This window comes from Podarcis cretensis, assembly GCF_951804945.1.
Source record: "Podarcis cretensis genome assembly, chromosome: 17".
Classification (NCBI taxonomy): Eukaryota; Metazoa; Chordata; class Lepidosauria; order Squamata; family Lacertidae; genus Podarcis; species Podarcis cretensis.
In genome coordinates this window covers 32,678,277-32,705,257 of record NC_137187.1, presented here as the reverse complement: position 1 = coordinate 32,705,257, position 26,981 = coordinate 32,678,277, and the positions used below count along the sequence as shown (strand labels likewise).

Genomic DNA, 26,981 nt, shown 5'->3' with positions numbered 1-26,981 from the left:
GGAGAATATGCATGCTTATCACATAGAATGAGGATGTCTTACTTTGTTTTGGACATGAAAGCAGTTGCAGTGTTGATTTTCGTAACCTAGACAGAGCCACACAGAGACCCTGACCACATTATAGATTTAACTACACGGAGTGGCTTAGCAGTCAATCACTCTTCCCAGGGAACTCTGGGAACTGTAACTCTGTGAGGGGAAAAGGGGTCCCCTAACAGCTCTCAGCTTCCTTAACAAGCTATAGTTCCCAGAATTTTTTTCTTTTTGAGTGGGGAGCCATGACTGCTTCATGCGATATGATACTGATTTAAATGTCCAGTGCAGATGGGCCAGAGAAACTAATATAAGAACAATTATTACAGCTGCTGTTGCTAACTTGGTAGCTATGAAGAAACCATGTAGACACAGTGTTATAAGAATTCAAAGGTCTCAAATATAGAATAAATGTTCACAAATGTACAAGGCAAACACATACATAAGTATATGAACCACGTGTCTGAAATAGTACAGGAGAGCAATCCTGAAGCCATTTTGGCTCTCCCAAATTGACCTCAAATATTTCTCTGCAAGGAGGAAGGCAATAGGAAAAGCTTTCCAGTTGTCTTTGGACTGTAGGGGCTTTTACCTCTCTTTTCAAATACAGTCAGGCAAGTACCGTATCTGTTAAGCTGATCCTACTATCAATATGTGTAAGAGATTCAGAAACTAAAGTATCTACCATCTCAAAGGAATGGCCAGGCTACCCAGAAAAGGTAATCAGATAAGGCATTACCAGGTATCCTGGCAGACGGGAGAGAAGCAACACTCAAATTTCTGCCGGAGACCGCCTCCTTCTGTGATGTATGTATGATGTTTTGGGGGATGGTCTTGGGCAATTTCAAAAGTCTTTATAGGGTCTTGTTTGGGGTTCTCCCTCCTGCGTGTGGTGAGTGGGGACCCTGTTGCAACGGTTTATTTCCTTTAATAAAGATCAGGCTTACTAGCTGCTTTGCTTTCAATTAACAATTGGCCTCTGTTATTTTCTCCGACCAATAGAAATCTCCTGAGGGACTCTATATGGGCTCTAGATACTCCATAAGGGAATTAGACGTACTGTATTATTCTTATAACAACGGTCATCTTACATATAGCTAGATGTGAAATGGTGCAATCTCCCCCTATGGCTTTCAGGTCCAGGGCTGATGATATAGCTGTGGCAGAGCTCAAATTTCAGTGGCACCCTGGGCGATGCCAAAATTTGGCATCCTCTCCCACCTCTTCCCTTTCATTGGATGTCATAGTTGCAGGGTCTCACCCCCCCCCCCCAAAAAAAAATCTGCCTTGGATATAGCATGGTATTGCCCTGCTCTGATTTGGGACGCCATTTTGTTATCATTAGGGAAAACACAAAATTTGCACATGAAAGTGCCTTTTTTCAGTGGCTCTGTATCTCTATTCTGTATATTTGCCCTTGCAGAGAGGAGCAGAGGCACACAGTGGGCTGGCTGTGTAATTCTTGGACAGATTTCTCTAGTTCACCTCCAGCTGCATTCCTTCATTATTTTCAGTCCCTTTCTTCCACACCACTGCCCCCCACCATAGTCCCATGGATCTTATATTTGCATTCCCCAGTTTTTCAAATCAAAGTATTGTATGACTGTCATCATTTATTTTGCTTAAGGATTTTGAATTCAGCCCTGGCTTCCTTGCATGTGTTGAACAGCCGCCCCCTGGTGTTGGACTTGGGCATTGATGGCACTCTTCCCCCAGTCTGTGGGATGATGGGTTCTTGAAGACTCTCACATCAGGAAACAACATCAGGAAGCTCTATGTCAGATGCAGCGACGAACACCCTTGTCTGTAAAGCACCTCACTGCGAAACCTTTCCAGGTTTGAATCTCTTTGAAGAGTCTGTCTCCCGGGCATAGGGTGTTCCCCATCTGGCGGTGCCCATGGATGGTGTAGTTGGCTTGCAGCTTGGAGCCCCTCACAGCACACTTTATGAAATTGTTCTTCACCAGTTCCATGCTGTGGGCGTCTGGCAGCGCCTCCATGTAGTCCCCGATGAAGCTGATGCCGTAGCCTTTGGTGTTGTAGCTCCGTGTGTGCGCTCCTACCCAGTGCCAGCCTCTCCCCTGGTAGATGTATCCATCACCTCCGGCAACATAGCTGTGCAAGGATAGAAGATAAGTGTTGTATTACCAAGGAGCTCAGCCTTGCTGTCATTCTCTCTCTCTATATATATATATACAGTGGTACCTCTGGATGCGAACGGGATCCGTTCCGGAGCCCCGTTCGCATCCTTAATAGAACGTAAGACGTGACTGTGCGTCTGCGCATGCGCGGGTCGCGTTTTGCCGCTTCCACGCATGCGCGTGATGTCATTTTGAGCATCTGCACATGTGCAAGCGGTGAAACCCGGAAGTAACACGCTCCGTTACTTCCGGGTTGCTGCAGAGCGTAACTTGAAAATGCTCAACCTGAAGCACATTTAACCCGAGGTATGGCTGTATATATTTATACTGTGGTACCTTGGTTCTCTAACGCCAAAAACCCGGAAGTAAGTGTTCCGGTTTTCGAACATTTTTCAGAAGCCGAATGGCCGGTGCGGCTGTCAGCTATTGTTTCCGGGGCACCTGCACCAATCAGAAGCTGCGCTTTGTTTTTTGAACATCTCAGAAGCTAAACAGACTTCCGGAATGGATTAAGTTTGGTGCTTTGTTTTTGCTATTTATTTTGCGTTTTTGCTTTTGAGGCTTTTTCGCTTCATTTGTTTTTGTGACTGTGTGGAACCCAGTTCAGCTACTGATGGATTGATTGTGTGACTGCGGAAATGGATAAAAGCCCCCCATCCAAACAATGACTATCATCATGTTTTACTGTGCTTGATGTCTTTAATTTGTTAGAAGCCACCCAGAGTGGCTGGGGCAACCAAGTCAGATGGATGGCATATAAAAATTTATCATTATCATTACCGGTTCAAGGATTTCCACTTGCACAATGGAACAGTCACCCCCTGCCCTACCCCTGGATGTCCCCTAAATATGTTTCTAGGGCTTTCACAATGCTCTGGATAAGATTTGGGGAGGGTGTGGGGCACATGCAAGGGACAGGATGTGCTACTTGAATGCTGCCCACAGCTTTGCATAAGGTAAAGGTAAAGGAACCCCTGACCATTAGGTCCTGTCGTGACCGACTCTGGGGTTGCAGCGCTCATCTCACTTTATTGGCCGAGGGAGCCGGTGTACAGCTTCCGGATCATGTGGCCAGCATGACTAAGCCGCTTCTGGCAAACCAGAGCAGCGCACGGATACACCGTTTACCTTCCTGCCGGAGCGGTACCTATTTATCTACTTGCACTTTGACATGCTTCCGAACTGCTAGGTTGGCAGGAGCTGGGACCGCGGGGATTCGAACCGCTGACCTTCTGATCGGCAAGTCCTAGGCTCTGTGGTTGAGAGCAAAAACCAGTCTGCAATCTCGTTTTCCAGTTGAAAGGTAGGCTATTCATCCGGTTCCACAGTGCTATTTTTTCTAGAAAAAGAGGTGCAGGAACTCATCCTGAACACCTCCCTCATTCTCTTATAATGACAATGTCTCCCACCTAAGAAGTGCTGGAACTGAGTTCCAGTGAGTTCCAGATGAAAAAAAGCCCACGTGTTCCATGAACTCTAGTGTTATACTCCAGTGTCAAAAGGAGTGAAATTAAGCTTTTGAGATCAGAAGCTGGACTAAATTATGATCCTTTCCTTGATCTAGGAATTTCATAGTTCTTGGTGTGGTAATAAACTTTTTTTTGGAAGGTATAGCTTCAGGCCGTAGGTGAGAAGGCACCTGGCATGATGGAATGCTCAACAACCATGCAAAAATACCCCCAAACTGGAAGTCTGGAAATAGGTTCTAGACTGACTTTCCCATATGCAGGGTTTTTAGTTATTTATTTAAATAAGCCACCACCAGCAGTATGAAGTTAAGTCTGAAACACAGAGAATTAGGCCTCATTTGTTTATTTTTAGCCAAGAATGGCATGGGTTGGGATGGGAACGACATCTAACTGCAATTTCACCCCAACTTGCAGAACTCAATTCACCTTTCGCAGGATTCTGCACTGGGAAATCTTCTCTGAGCCTACGGTGCATTAAACATAGGGATGCTTGAAGAATTTGATATTCATTGATACTTATTAGTTAAGTGGCCTTGATATGCCCTGGGTGGAATAAGGACTCAGCTACATTAGCAAAGAAACATGCAACACCAGATGGTGCCAGAGAGGAAGAAATTTTAAAACGCTATTTTCCATAGAGATTTTTTCTTTTGTTAAAACAATGTAATTTCTGGCTTATTTATAGCATTGCTTTCCTGTGTTTAAAGGTAAAGGCACCCCTGACTGTTAGATCCAGTCGTGGACGACTCTGGGGTTGCGCACTCATTTCACTCTATAGACCAAGGGAGCCGGTGTTTGTCTGCAGACAGCTTCCGGGTCATGTAGCCAGCATGACTAAGCTGCTTCTGGCGAATCAGAACAGTGCACGGAAACGCCATTTACCTTCCCGCTGGAGTGGTACCTATTTATCTGCTTGCACTTTGACGTGCTTTCATACTGCTAAGTGGGCAGGAGCAGGGACCGAGCAACAGGAGCTCACCCCGTTGCAGGGATTCGAACCGCCGACCTTCTGACCAGCAAGCCCTACGCTCTGTGGTTTAGATCTGTGTTTAGATCCACCCTAACACACAAATGAGAACTAAGTTATCCACCAGATTCTGCACTTCTTCAAAGGTTGCAAGACAGTTATTTCGCAGCTTAAGTTGATTGGAATCTGCCTTTAGATATGCATGGTGAGGAAAAAAAAACATTTAGATAGGGTTTAGAAAGCATTGCTTTGAATTTTTTAATGCACATTAATGCAGAAATGGAAGGAAAAAACCTATGAAAACAACTCTTAACAGGTGACAGATCTGTCCATTCCCAGTTGTGTATTGCAATAGGACTGTGCTTACCTGTAGCCAATGTCATCCCAGCCACGGAAATCCTGGTGGAATCTCTGCATCGAGCGCATGTCCGCTGCACACGATGGGAAGCTTCGGCATGGCTTTGCAGGGGTGCTAGTGTGGTGGATGTATAGGAAGCCCAGGGGCAACTGAAGCTGCGCGGGTATTCCTCTGTAGGGTCGGGCGCCCCACATGCACCGTGGGATGATTGCAGGACACTCTGTGAGGGGAGAAGAACACGGCTGATAAAGTAGGTCATGTGTTTAAAAAGCAGGTCAGCCAGCATGTCTGCTTGGTGGAGGGGCAAATTATAGGACAAAGGTGTTATTTGAGGCACAGCTCCTAGGTAAGGGTAGATAAAGGACTCCTGGACAGATCCATCCAGTCAAAGGCGACTATGGGGTTGCAGCGCTCATCTCGCTTTCAGGCCGAGGGAGCCGGCGTTTGTCCAAAGACAGCTTGTCAGGTCATGTGGCCAGCATGACTAAACCGCTTCTGGCACAACAGGGCACCGTGACAGAAACCAGAGCGCACGGAAATGCCGTTTACCTTCCCGCCACAGCGGTACCTATTTATCTACTTGCACTGGCGTGCTTTCGAACGGCTAGGTTGGCAGGAGCTGGGACAGAGCAACAGGAGCTCACCCTGTCACAGGGATTTGAACCACCGACCTTCTGATCAGCAAGCCCAAGAGGCTCAGTGGTTTAGACCACAGTGCCACCTGCATCCTAGGGCCAGATCACAGACATCCAGCTCTCCATGTGCTTAGAGCTGCTATGTGATTTCACCCTCAGCTATCTTTGTGCATCAGGATAAACCAGTCTCATATGGTCCCCCCTACCCGGTTACATTTTGCGATCACATACCCTCCAACATCCTAGTGATCAGAATTGGTGCCAAGCTCTTACGGGAGGCAACTGACTCATGCTAGAGCAATGGACCCCAAACGAGGACATCCCAGGATCCAGCCAGAAGCAAGGATGGCTTCCATAATTCCAGGAGTTCCCACTCAAATCGGGATACTTGAAAGGTATGTGTTCATGTACAGTTTACATCAGGGGTAGGCAACCTAAGGTCCATGGGCCACAAGCGGCCCACAAGGGTCGTTTAACTGGTCCATGAGCCGCCCCCAAATCAAGCTGCCCGCTCGGTGAGTCCCTGCGTGCTGCACTAAACCGACGCAGAGTGGCGCAGGGACTCACTTCCGCGGTGCCGGAAATCATGTCTGCATATGCGCAGACGTCGGAAATCGCGGGCACAACCGCAATCCGGCCCATGGAGGGATCTCTGCTGGAGTGAACCGGCCCAGGTGAGGTAAACCTTTTTGACCCCTGGTCTACATTGCTAATGTCATAGGCACCAACTCTATGAGGCCCTGGCCCCTTTGCCCCTCCAATAAAATATTTAGGGGGACACACACACAATATTTTGTGCAAGTTGGTGCCTTCCTCCTTTTTGGCACCATTTCTGAGCATGTCTGAACAAGGGCAGCTGGGAGGAGGCAGGCTGGCCGGCCATTAGGAGAGGCAAGGGGGTGGCGGATGGGGAGGGGTCATGGGAGGCAAGCAAGCAGCCCCAAATATTTTGCATGGGTTGGAGTGATGCATGTCCTCTACTCTTCCCCTTTCCCTCCACAAAATGAGAGTCTGTGTAATTTGCTCCAAAGGTCTTAGCAGAAAAGTGGGATATGATTATGTTAAATAAATGAACCCCGTGAACAAAGGGCTTTGAAAAGAAGTACATGTGGGCAGCATCCCATCTATGTAGTAAGAGGATCTCTTGTTTAGGATGGAATAGGGTAGGAGACAAACAGAGAACTAGTAGGGAGAAGTATCTTTACATTTAAGGACCTCTAACAAGGGATGTGGGAAGGGATTTGATTTAGTGTGCATTTACAGCAGAATGTATTGCCCTTTTTGAAACAATCTGAGAACTAAAGCACACCCATCCTTCAAAATGTGCCCTTCTTTTAATTTTGCCAATATAGTTCTCCAGGAATAAATCCGTTCTGGAGATATGGTTTCCCACATGTGATCCATACCTACATACAAAGCCGTGAATTCTTCTACAGCCTGGTTTGCGATGGATCTCAGTTCTTCATTTGTGAGGCCATCAAACAAGGGGTTGCTTTCATTCAGCCTCCGGAGCAGGAGGAGAGAATCCTCTACTTGCATCCTCAGCTTTTCCTCGCTCACCAGAGCTGCAAAGTTCTTTCGTCGGAAGTTGCTCTGCATCGGACTTTCGCCTCCCAGGCCCTCTCCACCATAATAGTCCTTCAGCAGGACACTGATGTTGGATGGCGGATCTGCTTTCTCTGCCAAGTAAGTACCTAGAATGAGGCCATCCATTGCACCATTGATAAAAGCATCTGGAAGAGTTGAGGGAGCCCCCATCAAGGTGAATTTTTGAGGTGCAGAGATGCTGTCCCAGCAGCCGTCTGGTCCCAGGGCCACCTGGCTTTTGTTGGTGTGAAAGAGGAGAAAGGCTTTGCCGAGGTCCATGGCAATCGTTGTGGCAAAGAGGGGCTCCAGAGTAAGGGGTAGCTCTACCACAGAACTATTGGTGGAGTTGGCGATCAAAGGTGTGGCACGCAGAGTCTCCTTATGGCTCCTCTGGAGCCCAGCAGCTATCCCAGCAAGAAGAGGACTTAGCGAAACTGTAGTCCCATCAGGAGTCAAGACCACCCCATGTTCTACCAAGGAGGCGTCAACCTCGTGGTTCACCAGGTTTTTGAGGAAAATGCTCTGCTGCTCACTCAAATAAGACACGTCTGAGGGCACCGAAGTCACGGGGCCGAGGAGAAGCTGGCAGAGCTCGCCCTCGCAACACTCCAGCTCCCGGAAAAGCTCTGTCACAGTCTGGTCCGGGGTCCTTCTCAGCTGGGATTCAAAGTCTTCCAAAACTCCAGTCACAGAGTCCATGTGCAATGTCAAATAATCTGGAAAGGGCAGGATTGAAATATCACAATTGGAGCGAGCAAGCAGACAGTAGGACAGGAGAAAGAAGATTTTAAAGAGCAGGTTTCTGTGGGGAAAGTGGCATTGGCAGAAGTGCTCAGACACGACCAAAAAAGCACAGACCCAGGGGCATAGCATGGGGTCAGGGGGGGCATAGCCCCGGGCACATGGTTTTCAGGGTGTGCAAACCAGGTGCCCCCAGGCAAGGGGGTCTCTCACTGAATGGCTGCTCAGCCAACACTGGGGGTATTCACTTGTCAAGGGCTGTGTTGACGGCTGGTCTCCTCCCTCTACAGGCAGGCAGATGGCACAGTGCAGCCCGGCTTGGCTCTGGTGGCAAGGCATGGGCTGGTGCATAGGCTCTGTGCCCACCCGCCTGGGGGTGTTGGTGGCAAGGGCTGGGCTGGCACAGAGGAAAATCAGGGAACCACCAGGTAAGTAGGTACAGGATTGTAGCCTACACCTGAATGAACTGGGCTGCCCTTTGGCAACCGATGCCAGGACTGTAAAATTAACACACTGCTCAGCTAATGCAAGTCAGCTGTTGGTACCCATATTGGCTGACTCATATTAGGTCTATCAGAACATGCCCTTTGTGAAGAGAGAGAGTTAAAACAGAAATGAATAGCGCTCACGAGGCTTTCTGGTTATTCATCCGGCAAAAGCATGCAGGAATAGTGGAAGTTTTGAGGCAGGGCTAGAAGCAAATTCCCTGGCCGAGACTTTAAGACCTGGACACCTGTGATTTCAAACAGAATTCAGGCCGCTACCCATTCCCTTCTGTCCTTCTCAAACTCATTTGTTTGTCACCCCAGAGGCTTTGTGAGAACAGAGCTAGCACAGCTCTGGGTGCATATTGGTCGAGTCTTACCTGTACTGTCCGCGGAGACACAGAAAAGCACAGGTACGAGGCTCAGCCATGGTAGCAACATCTCGTCTGCTGGGTGAAGTGCAGCCTTTGATTGTGGAGCCAGCTGGCACCTGAAGCAATGAGGCGTAGAGGGGAGAAACAAATAAATGTCAAGGGGCTGGACTGCTGAATGTGAGCTGGAGGCCAATGAGGAAAGGCAGTGGTTCACAACATCCCCAGCTCATACCCCCCCCCCACCATCCTGAATGGCAAAGCCTGTCTTCAGAACATGCAAATTTCACCTCTTCACTTGAGAAGCTCTGTAGAAAGCGGCTTTTTAAGGACCCTCGAATGGTTTTGCAAAGCAAACGCTGATGTTCCACAAGTTCTAATATTTTTTGTACCCTGTTCTGCTGCAGTTGATCTGGAAATACCTAGAAAGCTATCCAGAGATACACATATGTGCAGAATGTTCTTGGAACTGTTTAAAAAACTTTCCATTGTATTTTATTAGTGAAAGAATGGTCAAGTGCATAGCTTATTTTTGAACCTGGCTTTTGTACAGGGTATTCAGGAGGCAGCTGTGACAGACAGTGTTCTTTCCTGGATATGAAAGATCCTGCTATGAGGTCACACATAACCTTGGTGACTTCTGGATTAGATTAGTACAATGCACCGTATGTCTGACTTCTCCTTGAAAAGTGCCTTGCAACAACAGCTGTCCATGAATGCAGCTGACCAACACATATTTTTTTCTCTTATTACTCCTCAGTGACACACACAGCCAAACTTTCTCTAGATGTAACACTGCATTTCAGTTACCACCACAATCATATACATGTCTGCCCAGAAAGAATCCCATTGAGTTAAGTAGGCCTCACTCCCAGATAAGTGCATACAGGACTAGGGACTAGCCCCACTTACCCAGGAGTAAGCCCTATCGTCCCTCAGGGGGACTTACTTCCAAGTAGATGCGGTTAGGATTGTGGTGTAAGTATTACATCAGCTTGGCTTGCTCAGAACATGCAATGGAGCATATTTTTGTCAGGAGAACTGTCAGTTTGGACCTTGCTAGGCTTGCTGAACAGCAGCAAACAGGCACCCAGTAAAAGGTAAAGGTAAAGGACCCCTGGATGGTTAAGTCCAGTCAAAGGTGACTATGGGGTTGCGGTGCTCATCTCCCTTTCAGGCCGAGGGAGCCAGTGTTTGTCCACAGACAGCTTTCCGGATCATGTGGCCAGCATGACTAAACTGCTTCTGGCGCAACAGAACACTATGACGGAAACCAGAGTGCACGGAAACACCGTTTACCTTCCTGCTGCAGCGGTACCTATTTATCTACTCACACTGGCATGCTTTCAAACTGCTAGGTTGGCAGGAACTGGGACAGAGCAACAGGAGCTCACCCAGTCATGGGGATTCGAACCACCGACCTGATTGGTTTAGACCACAGCGTCACCTGCGTCCCTGAGGCACCCAGTATTGCAGCTATGACGGATTGCCTATAGTCTGAAGATGCAGGAAATGTGCAGATCAACCCTGAAACAAACTTGACGGAAACACATGGAAGAAGGAGCCCTTATACCAGACCCTTACTGATTCCTGAAGTGTCATTTTTTGCACTTCTCTAGCTTCTAAAAATAAAAGCCAGACTGGGAGTGGGGACATTACCTGGCAGAAGCAGGTATCTGGAAGGACACTTAGTACAGTGGTACCTTGGGTACTTAATTCGTTCTGGAGGTCTGTTCTTAACCTGAAAGTGTTCTTAACCTGAGCTACCACTTTATTTATTTATTTTTTTAATAATTTTTATTAACTGGCCAATCACATCAAATTAAATCACATCATATAAATTCCGAATTACAAAGCCAAATTTTTAAATTTTGTTGGGGGAACCCATACTTCAAGATCCAAAGGGGAATTCAGATCATCTTCTTATTACTGCGTTAATGTCCAAATCAGTCCCAATCAGTCCAAACAAAGTTCATAATTCTATCCAGTCTTATCTTGGTGTTGCCACATCATATCTTGTTCATATAATTTCTCTTTTTCCTTTACGATCTCTTCTGTTAGTCTCCTTAAGCCGATAGCAAGTGTAATAATCCTGTGTGGATTTCCCGTTCCTTCACTGTCCAGATGGTTTCCATATATCTCCTTCGTAGATAACATCACTTTATCCATCGTAAATTTTGGCATTTGTCGCTCTTAAGTCCCACCGAGGAGTTGATTCACGATATGTAAACAACTCTATTTCTCTCTTTCTCCTCCCAGACCCAAGAGCTCCCACAATGCCTCACAAAATGGCGAACGGCATTTTTTCCTGACTGCGTCACTCCAAAACTCTTAGCTTTCCAGCTTCATCTTGAAACATTGCTTTGGATCGAAAGTTTATCTCCACACAGCCTTAAATCCACAGCTTAAGTCCTTAATTTCTGACTCATTAGGGGAGGGGGATTCTGTTAAATCACATCTGAGCTACCACTTTAGCTAATGGGGCCTCCTGCTGCCGCCACACCGCTGCTGTGCGATTTCTGTTCTCATCCTGAAGCAAAGTTCTTAACCCAAGGTACTATTTCTGAGTTAGCAGAGTCTGTAACCCGAAGTGTCTGTAACCCGAGGTACCACTGTACAACATTAAGAATACATATCCTTCCAAGATAAGAGGTGTGTTCCCTGCTTGGTGCAACCTATTCTTTCCATCAGGGAGGAATCACCCCTAGCCTAAAAATGATTTAGCAGCAAGTCTGGACACACACACACACACACTGCCAACTTCCCTTGGTGAGGAAACAGCTGGTCTCCTACCCTGTTCAGTCCTATCTAAATCATTCAATTTCACTAGATACGGTACATGCCTTTCCAAGAATAAACAAAGTTCTCTGTTATCTCTCTGAGGGGTAATTTTGTAACTCTGTGAACTTTCCTCCCTCATAACCCGAGTGGGTATGCTTGTTTGCCTCCCTGAATGTGCAGAAGGCAGCATGACTCATGCCAAGGGCTGAGTCTAACAGTTGCTGGGCATGCAGCAACTACTTCACTCCTGCACAAACCAGCTCCTTTTCTGCAGGCTGCTGGTTTTGAGCAACAGAATTACGGTAGGTACCTGTCTCGCTTCACACTGTTTAAGTCGTTTGCGGTGGTGTCATCAAAAACTCTTAATTCAAAGCCACTGGTGGCACCTGCAAGAAACTAGCTGGTTGTATGCAGAGTTGACACATCCCCATGCACAATTTTCATTCAGTTTTCTAGTGGCGATGATTGCACCCAGTTGGCCTCAATTCATAAAAAAAGTCATGTTCCACACACTGTGTCTTTCTCCTCCAAAGAGAGAAAGAATTTAGGCTGGACTGCCTATCCAGCTGCTGCTGCTTCTATTAATTAATTAATTGATTAAATTTATATTCTGTCCTTCATCCTACACATCTTAATCTGGACCTAGGCATCACAACCCACTATTAATTTTTTAAAAATTAATTATTAATTCCCTACCTATCTGGCTGGGTTTTCCCAGTCACTCTAGGCCTCTCCCAGCAGAATATAAACAATTATTAACAACTTGCTCACTGCACAACAACTTCATTTTCCTCCTCTCTTTGCAAGAGGGGCTTGGTCGTTATTCCTCCTACCCGCCCACCTCAAAATTCAACAAGGATACTGTGGTTAGATCAAAGCTTAGAACATCACCAAAAAAAGTGTGCCCCTTCTGATAAAAGCCATGGCACGGGCAAGGGTGTATATCTCAGAATCTGCAGCAAATGGCCTCTGATGCAGAATCCAGTTGTTATTTCAGGATTCTAGTCCTCATGTTGATAGAACATAGGTGACAAACGCCTTCTTTCTTCTGTTGGTTTGGAAACCAGAATTCCATTTTCCTCGCTTCTTTAGTAAAACCTGTCTCCCTATCCAGATTACTCGTATATTCCTGATCCCTCCCTGTTCTTGTCAGTTGAATCCAGAAATAACATTCCTTTGGGCAAGTAACTGCAGCATTTCTGTGCTTATTACAGCACCCGGCAGACTTCTATAGCAGTGGAATCACTCATGTCTTTGTAGGGTTTCTGGAGGTGAGGAAGCTGCATTTCAGCATAGCTTCCTTTCCACCACAGTAGCCCCTATGGGTTTTCTATTTGTAAAAGGAAGAATTTTGTAATTCTACATTTCAGCTTACTAAACGCAACAGAGAAAAGCTATTCAGTGCTGCCCTGGAAAAGTCCTCCTACAGGGGTTCTCCACTCCACAGCCATTTCACTCAAGGGCATAAAATCCCTGGAATTTATGGGATCACAACAGTTTTGGCACAGCTAAGGTGAGATGCAGCAATGACAAACCTAGACAGCATCTTAAAAAGCAGAGACATCACCTTGCCGACAAAGGTCCATATAGTTAAAACTATGGTTTTCCCAATAGTGATGTATGGAAGTGAGAGCTGGACCATAAAGAAGGCTGATCGCCGAAGAATTGATGCTTTTGAATTATGGGGCTGGAGGAGACTCTTGAGAGTCCCATGGACTGCAAGAAGATCAAACGTATCCATTCTTAAGGAAATCAGCCTTGAGTGCTCACTGGAGGGGCAGATCCTGAAGCTGAGGCTCCAATACTTTGGCCACCTCATGAGAAGAGAAGACTCTCTGGAAAAGACCCTGATGCTGGGAAAGATGGAGGGCACAAGGAGAAGGGGACGACAGAGGACGAGATGGTTGGACAGTGTTCTTGAAGCTACCAGCTTAAGTTTGACCACACTGCGGGAGGCAGTGGAAGACAGGAGTGCCTGGCGTGCTCTGGTCCATGGGGTCACGAAGAGTCGGACACGGCTAAACGACTAAACAACAACAAGGGTGAGATGCAGAGGAGACCTAGAACCAGAAAATAGGGAGTTTGCAAAATCATTTAGGACTGAACTCCTGATGAGTGCAGTAGCCGTGGGGAGAATAGCCTGTCCTCTTTTAGGGGAGGAGAAAATGAAGAGGGCACCTCTATGCACAGTGCTCTCTGTGCAATCCCATCACCAAAGCCCGCAAGAGCCATTCCCCTATGCTATCTAACTGGACAACAGCAACAACAATCTTTATTACAGTCCAGAGACCCAACAAATTGTTACAAAGCAATACACAATTCATACAGCCTACCTCCAGGTTAAACAAGCATTTTGTTCAGAATATAGGGATCATTGGTTCTTGCAACCACCAATAAAAACTTTGCCACTGCTAACGTTCTAATTGGAAAATGGATGCTTACCTTCCTCATGCAGGGAACCAATGTGGTAATGCTGCCAGCTACCTGGGCTCAGGGATCTTATACCATTCCCGACAGCCGGCCAGCCTTACCCAAGCGATTTCCCCACGTTCATGACAGATGCGACAGGCTGCCGTTTCTGCACCGCTAGCAAACCTGCTCTGTCAACGTGGGTGAGCTACCCAACCCCTCTGCTTGGAGGAATTCCCAGCGCTCTGACCTTGTTGACCTGCTGAGGGAGATCCCCTAAGCGCTCCAAGCAGGGATTTGGCAGTGTTCTGCTGGGAGGCACATTATTGACACAAGGAATCTAAACAAAGTAGGGCAACACATGAAGGCACGCAATCCTTTGGTATCTGGGGTGGGGAAACCGAGGCAGCAGGGTAAGGGTTTCATTTCCTCAGCATCTCCAAATTGGCAGAAATTATGCCTGGTGGATTCAGTCAGTGGAGAAGAAGATGATGTTCGGTGTTTGCTGATGAAAGTATCCACCATGTGCAGAGGATGGGGAGAAAACACATTACAGTCGTACCTTGGAAGTTGAATGGAATCCGTTCCAGAAGTCTGTTTGACTTCCAAAACATTCAGAAACCAAAGCACAGCTTCTGATTGGCTGCAGGAAGCTCCTGCAGCCTATCAGAAGCTGCGGAAGCCCCATTAGACGTTTAGCTTCCAAAAATAGTTCGCAAACCGGGGGACAAAAAGACATAACATCTTACAAGGACAGAAAGAAACACCACGGACATAATAATTGCCACGTGCAGGAAGAACAAGGATATAGTTTGAGTGCCTCACTTGTAGTTCTATAAATCATTTAATGTGTCAACACAAATAGAAGTTATTAATATCGCAGTTGTTGTATAAGGGATTATTATTATGACTGGAATGTAATGGAAATGAATAAGATTTTGGAACGCAGAAATAAAGCAAATAATCAAGCCACCAATTCTAGCACGCGGGGGCCCACTTTATCCAAATTATCTAAATCTGTATTTGAACGATTGGTAATAATAATTGTATACAGTGGTACCTTGTTTTGAGTCCGGGATCCGTTCCAGAGCCCCGGACGCCCAACGAAAGCACCATTCTGTGTGCACACACGGAGCAGTTTTGCGCTTGTACACATGCATGAAGCATGATTTAGCGCTTCTGTGCATGCGCAAGCAGCAAACCCAGAAGTAACCCGTTCACCACAATGGACAGAAGACAGGGTGGATGTAAATGGTGGTACCACTGTAATAAATTAGTATTGATATGATGAGGCTATTATTGGATTGTAATTGAAAACTAACAAAAATGTTATTAAAAAAAGAGAAAGAAAACACATTTGCTCACTCAATTACCTGCTCTATTCATAAGCATAGAAACATCTCTGTATTGACTCCTAACCCAACAAACCCACAGCAGCTAAGAGGCCTAACTTTCTTTCTAGCTTACAGATATTTTACTTCTAGATTAAGGAGAGAATGTTTTCCCTCAGCAACACAGCCCCGTGATTGTTAATGGAGGCCAACGTTTCTGTGTGCCATAGAGTCTCTTCTTGGACAACCATAGGCAACTGGTGCCCCTATGGATCTAGCCCCCAGAATCTCCAGGCTAGCCACTCATCCCCACTCGGCATCTCCAGATCTGTGCAGTTGTGAACCACACCTGGAGTCCTGTGACGGGTTCTGGGCACCTCAGTTTAACAAGGATATTGACAAGCTGGAACATGGGAAGAGGAAGGCAACCAATCAGTTGCCACAAACAGAACTTTAGTCCAATGTTGATTTGCTGGCCAGCATTGACACCAAACATGACATAGCGATAGTGGAGGTCAGGTGCTGCAATTTAGTTAAGATCTGCGGGTAATTACCATGTTGCATCATATTTATTGCCTACATTTATATTTTGCCTTTCCTTCAAGGAGCTCAAGGCCATAAACATAGTTCTCTGCGTTCCATTTTATTCCCACAATCCCCCTGGGGCTGGATGAATGGTTATCTTCCAGTGAGCTTCATGCAACTAAATCCAGATTTGCTTAAGGTGGAGAATCCCTAACAGACCAATGACTTATTGCCGGATGAGATAGATTGTTCCCTGAAAAATTGTCATTTTAGCCTTTTATTACTTAATTGCTTCCGGGTGTTATTACAATCGAGCAGTATCTAAAGCTTGCGAAACAAAATAAATAAATGTCAGAGTATTAATTGCAGGTAATGCCTGTTCCGGTCCGTCCAGATCTGAAAGAGTAGCATCATTCCTTTAAGGACTGTTATCATGTTAAGGTGCTCCTGGGTCACTGCAATGACCTAACTAAACTCCACCTACCTGCTTATCTAGGGATGACTGCAAGTCCTCCGAGCTGATACCACACGGCTTCTTTTGTTCCGCACAGCAGCTAGCGCCATTTTGACGCCGAATGAAATACTGAATGCCAGTGATAGAAAGGGTAGCGGTTGGTTGCATGCACGTAGCACATCGTTTCCCTCATTTTAGGTGAGATTTCTGGTCTTGTCCAGTTTCCAGGTTTACAGATGTATAAGCCATTCTTTAATGTAGGGTACTATGAGGCAATAAGGCCAGATCAGGCTTTGCGGGTTAAGCTGTGTTGTAAGAATGGAAAAACACTGACCGTACGGGCGGAGGCCGGAAGTCAACAAAGGTAGAGGAATGCTGCCAAAAAGTATTTGTGATTGAATGTATTGCCCTCGGCTGTACTTGAGGGATGATTCCAACAGATTCCACACGAAAAGCGCTTATGTTCCTGCGGAGATAGCAGTACCGAATTGGTGGCGCATACCTTTCTGGCTTGCACTCTTTATAAAGACTTGAGGAATGACATTATCACTCCTCTTTTATTGTCCGTTCCGGGTGGCCCAACCACTGCCACAGTGTCCTTTCTCTTGGCAGATCAAGATGAGCAGGTGACAGTAAAGGTTGTAAGGTTTCTAGCTGGGGCAATCAGAATAAGATCCACTATTTGACTATTGATTCAAAACCCTAAAATCTATTTTATGTTACTGACTTTTTATTCCTATTCTTTGTACAGTGGTACCTCGGGTTACATATGCTTCAGGTTACATACGCTTCAGGTTACAGACTCCGCTAACCCAGAAATATTACCTCGGGTTAAGAACTTTGCTTCAGGATGAGAACAGAAATCGTGCTCCGGCGGCGCGGCAGCAGCGGGAGGCCCCATTAGCTAAAGTGGTGCTTCAGGTTAAGAACGGACCTTCAGAACGAATTAAGTTCTTAACCTAAGGTACCACTGTACACTGCAAGCCAGTCCCGCAGCTGCTTCCAGACCTGGAGGAGGTACACACTCTGCATGTGCTCAGGAGCACGTCTCGGCGATGCCTGCTCACCGGCATTGATGAACAGCAGCCTCTCCATCGCCCCGCCTCCATGGAGCTCCGAGGCGGCATGCACCATGCGCTGCCACCCGTCGTCTGAGGCCGGGTCAGCGGGCAGGCCGCGCATGTGGAGCGCTGGGCAGGCAGTGTGCAGCTTGCCCTCCAAGTGCTTCAGCATGGCCGCCGAGCACTCCACCAGCAGCAGCACCAAGCCGGGTGCCAGGCACGGGTCCAGCAGGCATGCCATGCTCCGACTGAAGCCCCGTGATGCGCCCATCATGATGCCCATGGCGCGGTCCAGACCTGCTGCCTGTCCGCCAGCCTCTCCATCTATGGCTGCGCCGGGTTTACCTCAGTGCGCGGGCAACGAGGCTTCGGATTGGCTGCATCTGATTAAGCATCTGTAACCCGAGGTACCACTGTATTTGTATTTTTCAAAATATAGTCTGACCCACCACAAGGTCTGAGGGAGTGGACCAGCCTCCTGATGAAAATGTTTGCTGACCCCTGATCCAGTGCTAGCATGAAGGAAAACATTAAACAGATATTTGTCTCTTTGGCTGTCCCATAGCAATAATATCAGCTGTTTGGGAGACCTGACATTGAAAGGTCAACATTTCCAGTGTTTGGGGGTCTTCTTGGCAACTAGGTTGCTGATAACTTTACGAGAAGACAGGTTTCAAATATCTCACTGTGAGATTAAAGGGAAGATTAAGTAAAAGTGGGGATTCCCTTTTGAAATACGTGTGCGAAGAACAAGAACACCAAGAATAAAGAGGAGACGGAGGAATTTATTGCGGCACAATGTTGCTCCACTGAGTGCAATGGGGTTACTCCCATTTCAAGTACAGAACTGTAACCTTAGGCAAATCAGATGTGACAGAAGCACAGTTTCAGAACAATGAATCAAAAACATAGAAAATTACAGAAAATAATTCTGATTACTGAAGCCTTAGAAGCCTACATAAGGACAGACATGAACAAATCTCAGTCAATTATATGGCCTAATTTAAATATTCTTTTCTTCTTTTATTGTTTTTTTTTTTAGACTGTGTCATAAGTAAAATAAAGTTTAGATGCTGAATGTTAAAGGAACCAATAACTCTTAAATTTTAAAACATAGCTCAATTCTTGGAACAATAAGCTTTTCCCTACAAGAACAAACATTGATAATATATATTTACAGTATTTATCAGGATTAAAGCTTGGACCAATATATGACTCCTGCATTAAGTATCCCGTGTGAATTGCAATTTGCTCAAGAAGAGTCACAAATGACTCAGCTGGGAGATCGGTTTTGGAGTTTATAGTCCCACGAGAGTAATGCTGGAGTTGGGTATATGGGCCAGATTGATTTCCTCGTCCCCCATTTTCTTCTCACAAAAACTCTGTGACATAAACATGAGGCTCATCCAGATTTACCTTTGCATTGCATTTCCAGGCACAGATCCCGACTTTCCTGATCCTCCGCCATGCATTTCCCCATGAAAACCCGCTCTTTCCCAAAGGAAATAGCAGTATTTTAGTTGTCTTGTGAAAAAGTCTATGGAATCTATAAAGAGTCTGAAGGTAAACAAAGCACCTGGATCGGATGACCTTCTAACTAAACAGTGTAAGACTCTTATAGGTATTTCGCTTATTTCTAGGAATTAATCTATTAAATGCATGTCTGCAACAACATCCCAGTTCCAAATACTTGGAATGAAGCAATGATTTAATTACTATATAAGAAAAAGGGAAACCCCACAATGATGAAATCCTCTAGCTGTACAATTGTCAAATCAGGTCAATAAGATCTTTATAATAATAATAATAAATAATAATAATAATAATTTATTATTTGTACCCCGCCATCTGGCTGGGTTTCCCCAGCCACTCTGGGCGGCTTCCATAAAAACCAAAAATACACTAAAATATCACAGATTAAAAACTTCCCTGAACAGGGCTGCCTTAAGATGTCTTCTGAATGTCAGGTAGTTATTTATCGCTTTGACATCTGATGGGAGGGCGTTCCACAGGGAAGGCGCCACTACCGAGAAGGCCCTCTGCCTGGTTCTCTGTAGCTTTGCTTCTCGCAATGAAGGAACCGCCAGAAGGCCCTCGGCGCTGGATCTCAGTGTCCGGGCAGAACGATGGGGTTGGAGACGCTCCTTCAGTAAAGTTTACAAAGTAAACAAGCTAATAGGACACTGGGCTGTATTGCAGGCAGATTACTCCTATACTAGCCCTATTAATTTGTTACTTGTGTGAAAGAGTCATGTGAGTACAAAAGACTGTGGGGCTTCTAGATGGCATAAAACATAAGAACCCTGCTGGATCAAGTCAGAGGCCCATCTAGTATTGCATGCTGTTCTCAGAGTGGCCAACCAGGTGCCCCTGGAAAGCAGGACCTGGGTGCAACAGACCTCTCCCCACTTGTGATTCCCAGCCACTGGTATTCAGAGGTATTCTTATGGCCATTGATGCATGGGGAATCCTACACAAGTACAACAGGCTCCCCACTGCAGACCAAACACATGGGAAGCCACAAGAAGCCACATGACCACAGGGTCTACATGGCTAGAGCTAAAGGTGTGCCTCTGCACCCCTTTGTATTTGCATTACCCCTTTGTGAAAGTAACAGATGCAGAAAAAGCCTTTGAGCGTGTCAAGTGGCAACGTTTATTTCAAAATGTTCAGCAGCTTCTCTAATGTAACAGCCACAAACCACATACAGCTTTCAGGGTCATGTGGCCAGCATGACTAAGCTGCTTCTGGCGCAACGGAACACCATGACGGAAACCAGAGCACACAGAAATGCTGTTTACCTTCCCGTCGGAGCCATATCTATTTATCTACTTGCACTGGCCTGCTTTTGAACTGCTAGGTTGGCAGGAGCAGGGACAGAGCAATGGGAGATCACTCTGTCGTGGGGATTTAAACCACCAACCTTCTGATTGGCAAGCCCAAAAGGCTCAGTGGTTTAGACCACAGCGCCACCTACGTCTCTTCTGAGTAAGTGATGATAACCTGACTCAAGACGTCTGGGATCAGAGAGGAGTGTTGCTTTTTCAGCTATTGCGTTTATGTGACTTTTTGACTGAACATAGTAGTGAGCGCTCTCATCTTGCTACAGAACAGCCTCTCACATGCAGACACCTGTACTCCCAGGAGCCATTGTGTACCTCACAGTGAGGGGTGTGGCCTCAGATGGGCTGGTGATTATGCCTTTGACCAATGGTTTCTCACAATTTCCTTTCCCCCACTCCTATTGGCCAGCCTGCCAAACACTAATTTGCCTTGAAATTTAGCCAGGTAGAGCTGGTTACTTCTGGGAGGTCTTGATGTGTGATGGTCATGGCTACCCACAGGTAAGAGAAAATGAGAAGGTCGTTACCTCAGCATATAGATTTCAGAGGAAGGTGTGAGGATAAAGGGCAGAGAGGACAGCTCTGGAAATGGGTGTTGACCCAAGAATTCGGCAAGACTCTTCTCAAACTTTATGATCTTTCATTGGCCGTTATGTTTTAGTCAAAAACTAGCACTGCCCAGTCCTTCAAGATGATCTGCTCTGGGGGTCTCGGTGGGTCTAGCCAAGCTACATTGCTAGGCTTGCTTGCACAACCAAGATTCAGAGGTGGGCTTATCCCAGATTGAGAGCATACCTTTTGGAGTGTTTGGTATAAACCCGTTTGCTGACAATCTCCAGTTATTTAGAGGTATGTGCCCCCAAAATAACAAGCCTGGTTAAGCAGACATGCACTCCAATCATATTTATATGTGTGGAAGGTAGACCTTGACTGATAGATTTTCATACCCAGCATGTGCTATATTTGGGGTTTATGAAGGATTCTTCCTACGCAGTGAAACTGGTTTGTGGTTGGGTGTTAGACAACCCGGAACTGAGATCCCTCACCATGGTTTTTGGAACTGTGATCAGATGCCTAGCCTGACATTGTCTGTTTAAGCTGTTCTTTGCTGTTTTCCTTCCTGCTTCTCTGATGTGATAGAATGCAGGAGGATGAGTTGAATGGCTTTAAGTACCTGCAGTGATGTGGAGTGTTATGTCTGGATATCGAAACAATCATTGCACACATGAAGATCGCAGGCGATGGTTGCACCAGCAACTGAGCTTCTCTTATGGCTCAGAACCACCAGCATGGAGCAGATCCCATGGGATCCTGTGGAATGCACAATACACTCTACGTAAAAAGCACTGGTGCCATTAAGTTTAGGAATAAAGTCCGGCTGCTATTCAAGGGTGGAGAGGCATGACACTGTTGTGGCATTGAGTATCTTGGGCACCATCTTGTTTGAAGGAGGACATTGCAAATGGAACATGGCCACATCTTTCCCCAAAGAAGAGTGTTCGTAACCTTATTGGTTGCAAGTAACATGCCTGTTACAACCCTGTCTCCCCAGCTTTACAAAACAGCCCATTCAGACTAATGAAAACAAGAATGGAGTTTTCATCCACACAATAATCGCCACTGCTCAGCAAGGATTACCTGTGAGATTATAGTGAGAATAGTTAAATGATCCTTATTTATAAAAGGATTTCCCAATTTTTTCCTGTTCCCCAGCTCTCAGGGGTTACCATGACAAAACTCTAGCTTTAAGCGTCAATTATTGTAAATAAGATGCTTGACCAATCGCGATACAGATGGATATTCAGTTTTGTACATGATTCTATGCCCTCATTTGATATCCTACTTCCTTGTGGATACACAGTCAGATTGGGCTGCAGTGTGATTCATGTTGTCCTCACAGCACAGGTGCTTTCTGACAAGTATAATTGAAGGCCAGAACCACCCAAGGAACAAGCATTCTCAGAACATGAATGGTGATATTTCAAGTCAGTGGAAAACCCATTGCCTGGCTTAGCTTCGAAAAGCCAGTGTGTCTCGATTACTGCAACTCCATTTTAAAGCCTGAGTCTTGCTAAGATGCCAGTCCTACACCATGCAGGATATCCTGTGCTTAATCGGAGAGGTGCTTGGGCAATCTGTTGGGGAGAAGCACTACGCTCCCTTGAGAGGAACCAGGAGTTCACACCCAGAATTGGAAAATGTTTTGCCCAATGATACAGGTTGCTCAGAGAGAGGATGGCAGGCCTGGATTTGACCTGGAGCTTTAAGCCAAATACTAAGTGTATATTTTTCAATGTCCGTGCCAGATGGTTTCTAGCGTCATGCAAGATAACAGTATTCTTTGGCAGTCATCTGTAAACATTGTAGCAGTGCACGCTGCCTTGAACTTTCATGCGTAATTGCAAAGATTTACATAATTGTACATTGAAAGAAGAGGATCGTTCTAGTACACAGTGACGTTATTCTAGGTCTTGCCCCTGTGTCAAAACAGCTCTCCTTGTCTCTTCAAGGAATTCCTTGCCCCCACTGAAGAAAATTCCTGAGCTACTTTAAATCACCTAAGTGCTGAAGTCAAGGCTCCTGGAATAGGTAGTGGAAAAAGACAGGCAAACTCACACTGAATTTTGCAAGCTGTGGCTAGCTTCTCTCGCCACAGCTTGCCAAAGTGTCACTGGAAGGGGGTGTGCATTTGAAAGAGAGAAAAGAAACAGAACAATTCAAGCTTAGAGGATCTGTGGCATCAGAAGTGCTGCCACATGAGCATGGGCATAACCTGATTCTCCTGGATCAAGCCAGACCCCATATTTCTCCACCTTTAATGGTTGAGACGGATCATATGCCACAAAATAAAGTGTAAGCACCTAAGAGCCCACTTGGATCAGTCCAATATCCTATCTAGTCCAGCATCCTCTGTCCCCCAAGTGCCAACCGGAGAAATACACACAGAGGCCATGAGTGCAGCAGCCTGTACTATTGTTCCCCAATAACTCAGAGGCATGGGGTAATTAAATGAGTTATGGCCAATTCACAACATTTGTGAAATCAATACATCAGGTTTGGGTTTTTTGTTGAGTTTTGTGGTATTTTATATGTACATCTTTTTGTTGTTTTGTTTTTAAACTATGACAATTCTAATAGCCACCCCTAAGCTTGGTTTCACCACATCCCTTTTTTTTTAACAAGAACCAACAAAGCACAACGTGTTAGAGCTGGAAAGAACATCACAAATGACTTGGCCCAGCTAGAATTGCTCTGTTATCCTTTATATAACACCAGAAATGTGCCTGTCTCTTGACACATAGTTAAAAAAAAAAAGGCAAGTCCCTCGCTCTGAGCACTCACAATCTACAATTTGACAGGAAGGAAGAGAAGAACCAAACAAAACCAGCCAATCAGGTGTTACCTAACAGACTCGTATTGCACTTTGAACAACCGAATGCTTCCTTGACCTTTGCAGTTTATATTATTGATTCAGGGCAGGTCCACATAAGGGCAGGATCTCAAGTTCAGTTGAGAGGCAAATTCACAGTTTGTCAACTGGAGATGTCTCCAAATAGCGAAGGCAAGGTTTAAGGTGCCTGACCCAGCCCCAGCCCCAGCCCCAGCCTAGCAATATCCTTATGTGGGTCGCTTCTCCAGTCTTCAGGTAGTGGCTGAAAGCAGGGAAGCAGAAAGAAGGCCTTCCTTTTTCTTCTGCCCTGCCAACTATCAAACCAGTTCCAGATTCTGCCTCCCCCACTTCCCTCAGATTGCATAGATCTTTCTGGTGCCAACTTAGCTGTAAAAAGTAAAGGTAAAAGACCCCTGACAGTTATGTCCAGTCGCGAACGACTCTGGGGTTGTGGCGTTCATCTCACTTTACTGGCTGAGGGAGCGAACGTTCGTCCGCAGACAGTTTTTCCGGGTCATGTGGCCAGCATGACTAAGTCGCTTCTGACAAAACCAGAGCAGCACACAAAAGCGCTGTTTACCTTCCCACCGAAGCAGTACCTATTTTTCTACTTGCACTTTGACGTGCCTTCGAACTGCTAGGTTGACAGGACCAGGGACCGAGCAATGGGAGCTCACCCCATTGCGGGGATTCAAACCACCGACCTTCTGATCGGCAAGCCCTAGGCTCTGTGGTTTAACCCACAGTGCCACCTGTGTCCATGGTATATGTATACAGGCTGTATTTGGTATGAAGTTGTAAGTGGGGGAGGGGAAGGGAAGGGAAGTGGAGGTGGGTTAAATATGCTCTCTGTTCCAGTTTTTGAAAATGCAAATATATATATATTTTTAAAAACAACTCTGTGCCAAACTGTTGCAGTTGTTTTGCAGCGTTTTGCAGCAAAAACTCTGCCTTTTGCTGCACCCCACCAACCAAGCAATCACTACGCCAGCCCGAGGTCATAGCTATCATCTTGAAACCCAGAGTTGTCCAATTCATTCCAAGCCAGTGCCAAAGTGCAGCAACGGTTTTGCAGCAAAAACCAGACGGTTGACTGCCATCCCCTCACTGACACCAGATCCTTTTGATCTGCTTGTGATTAGTCTACGCTCGCTTGCAGCTGCAGGATTAACAGAACTGCTCTCATTTCCCAGGGATAGTGGCAGAGGCACACCGAGACTTTGGAGCAGCTGCGTCAACTGCTTGGTGTTGGCATAAAACCCGACCCCCTCTGGGTGTTCTGCCGCTTGGGTTTCCCTGGAAGTGAAGGAAGGTGCCCATCCCAGAGCAGCCTTGGAATGCTGTCCAAACCCAACTTGTGCCACCTCTGTGGAATCACAAAATGGTTGCCCCGCCACCGGGCCTCTTTTCAACCAGAGCCCCAGCCTCAGGGAAGAAGCAGCAGCACAGGACTCTCCGACCTGAAACTCAGATATTAGACGTCTCCCATGCCACTCCAGTTCTGCCCATGTCCTGCTCCGAGGAGGATCTCTCCTCTTCCTCCTCTCTGGTCTCCAACCCCCGCACAAGTCCTGCTGCCAAGAGTGTGAGTACATTCCCCATGCAGAGCGATTCCTCCAAGTCCAGCTCCCTCAGCGACGATGCCATCAGCTTGAAGACAGCGAGCAGCCTCAAGTCAGGACGCTTAGGCCCAAGCAAGGCCCAGTCGCAGAAGTCTTCCTCTCAGCTCCCTTTGCCTCCAAGCAGGAGTACGAGTTGCTGCATCCTCTCCCGTTTCCCAGAGGATTGGCATTCTCGGCCCAGAACCCCACTTTGTGCAATGCAAGAAGCCGGCTGCTCCACGCCACCTGGCTCGCTGAAGTCTCCCTCCTCCTTGCCAGCACCCAGACCTCTTTGCCTTGGGGTGGAGGAAAGGCAGCCGAGGGACAAGGAAGAGAACTTTGAGCAGCAGCTGTCCCACATGGAGGCCAGGCTGAAGGCTGTGCAGGAGCAGCAAACGCTGTGGCTGCAGGAGCTGGTGCCGGCTGTGCGGCGCGTTCGCTCGGAGCTTGCCAACATCGGTCAGAGCCTGGGCAGGCTAGTGCAAATGTTTGAAGCGCAGGTGCCCGCCTGCCCACACTTCCATGCCACCCAGGAGAAGGGAGTGGACAAAGCTGAGGGCAGCAGAGCAGGAGGCAAGCACCTGTTCCACCCCACCTTCACCCATCGCCCCTGCCAGGAAATATAAAAGGAACCCCAGCTCTGTATGTATGCAGAGCAGTTTCCATTATATACAGAACAATGGTGTCAAAGTTGTTTTGTGTTGAGTGACACTCTTTCCTAATACAGTGGTACCTCTGGTTGCAAACGGGATCCATTCCAGAGGCCTGTTCGCAACATTAAAAGAATGCAACCCGCAGCGGCACGTCTGCGCACCGGTTTCGATTCGCCACTTCTGCGCATGCGCGTGATGTCATTTTGCACTTCTGCGCATGCGTGAGCGATAAACCCAGAAGTAACCCTTTCCAGTACTTCTGGGTCACCACAGGACATAACCTGAAAGAATGTAACATTAAGCGGACGTAACATGAAGTATGACCGTACCCTCATGCTGTGGGCAAGAAGAAAATGAGGAAGGGGGTACTAAAGGGATAAATGTAAGGTTCTGCACTCAGGCAGGAAGAAGCAGCTGCACCAGTATAATATTGGGGACACCTGGCTTGCCAGTAGTACATGTGAAAAGGATCTAGGGGTCTTAGTAGGCTGCAAGTTTAACATGAGTCAATAGTGTGGTGCAGCAGGAAAAATGCAAATGTTATTCTAGGCTGCATCAACAGAAGTATAGTGTCCAGATCAAGGGATGTAATAGTACCACTCGATTCTGACTTGATTAGACAATACCTGGAGTCCTGTGTCCAGTTCTGGGCATCACAATTTAAGAAGGATATTAGCAAGCTGAAATGTGTGCAGCAGAGGAGGACCCAGGGGAGAAAGGGTCTAGAAACCAAGTGAAATATACTCAGAGTCGCAAAGTGATTTCATGCTCTTTATTCAGCTCATAGTGGTGAGGAGGAATGAATGAAAGTCCCCTCAAAGTATCTGTTTTATATACATTATTTACACAATGGGCTGCACATGATTGGCTAATTCCGGAATTCTACTGTAAGCCAATCAGGTTGTGGATTCACTTCTATCTGGAGCATGATTGGGTGGTTCCTGCCAACCAATCATACTGCTGCATTGTTCTAGGACCAATCAGACTGCTGCATTTTGGATCCTATTGTTCTAGGACCAATCAGACTGCAGCATTTTGGATCCTATTCAACTCAGTACATAACACCAAGCCTTATAAGAAATGGTTGAGGGAGTTGGGTATGTTTAGCCTGGAAAAGAGGAAACTGAGAGGAAATCTGATATCCA

General features: G+C 46.5%; 3 protein-coding genes and 1 long non-coding RNA gene across 7 annotated transcripts in view; 2 read left to right on the top strand and 2 right to left on the bottom strand.

Annotated features, from left to right (window-relative positions):
* LOC307206562 overlaps positions 1-26,981 on the bottom strand; it is a 96,246-nt gene that overhangs the window by 8,591 nt on the left and 60,674 nt on the right. The gene's annotated exons all lie outside the window — the stretch shown is intronic.
* On the bottom strand, positions 1,629-14,164 carry PGLYRP2 (peptidoglycan recognition protein 2). 3 transcript variants are annotated; one of them, XM_079959532.1, is made up of 5 exons: positions 14,011-14,164; positions 8,797-8,906; positions 7,010-7,906; positions 4,978-5,188; positions 1,629-2,148 (listed from the first exon to the last, which is right to left on the bottom strand). In XM_079959532.1, exons 2-5 carry the CDS (start codon positions 8,855-8,857, stop codon positions 1,812-1,814), a joined length of 1,506 nt encoding a protein of 501 aa, XP_079815658.1. In that variant the 5' UTR covers positions 8,858-8,906; positions 14,011-14,164; the 3' UTR covers positions 1,629-1,811. The 3 variants fall into 3 exon arrangements, with proteins under 3 accessions (XP_079815658.1, XP_079815657.1, XP_079815659.1); XM_079959531.1 differs by having other exon boundaries at positions 14,100-14,137; XM_079959533.1 differs by having other exon boundaries at positions 1,952-2,148; positions 7,014-7,906; positions 14,100-14,137.
* Positions 16,439-26,981, top strand: part of CYP4F22 (cytochrome P450 family 4 subfamily F member 22) — a 59,431-nt gene continuing 48,888 nt past the window's right edge. For both annotated transcript variants that reach the window (XM_079959515.1, XM_079959514.1), the window contains exon 1: positions 16,439-16,485. In XM_079959515.1, the coding sequence (XP_079815641.1) occupies positions 16,454-16,485 (32 nt within the window). In that variant the 5' untranslated portion in view covers positions 16,439-16,453. The remainder of the gene's footprint in view (positions 16,486-26,981) is intronic.
* On the top strand, positions 20,547-25,873 carry LOC307206081 (uncharacterized protein). Its single transcript, XM_079958872.1, has 2 exons — positions 20,547-20,692; positions 24,776-25,873. The coding sequence occupies exon 2, from the start codon at positions 24,964-24,966 to the stop codon at positions 25,807-25,809; it is 846 nt and encodes a 281-aa protein (XP_079814998.1). The 5' UTR covers positions 20,547-20,692; positions 24,776-24,963; the 3' UTR covers positions 25,810-25,873.

Bases quoted from the DNA above. Each gene is read 5' to 3' on its own strand.
- PGLYRP2 (XM_079959531.1), bottom strand. From the start codon at position 14,122: ATGAACGTGGGGAAATCGCTTGG. The intron at 8,907-14,099 runs GTAAGGCTGGCC...TCATTGCTTCAG, and splicing joins AACGTGGGGAAATCGCTTGG to GTGCCAGCTGGCTCCACAAT. The intron at 5,189-7,009 runs GTATGGATCACA...CTCCCCTCACAG, and splicing joins ATTCACGGCTTTGTATGTAG to AGTGTCCTGCAATCATCCCA.
- LOC307206081 (XM_079958872.1), top strand. From the start codon at position 24,964: ATGGTTGCCCCGCCACCGGGCCTCTTTTCAACCAGAGCCCCAGCCTCA.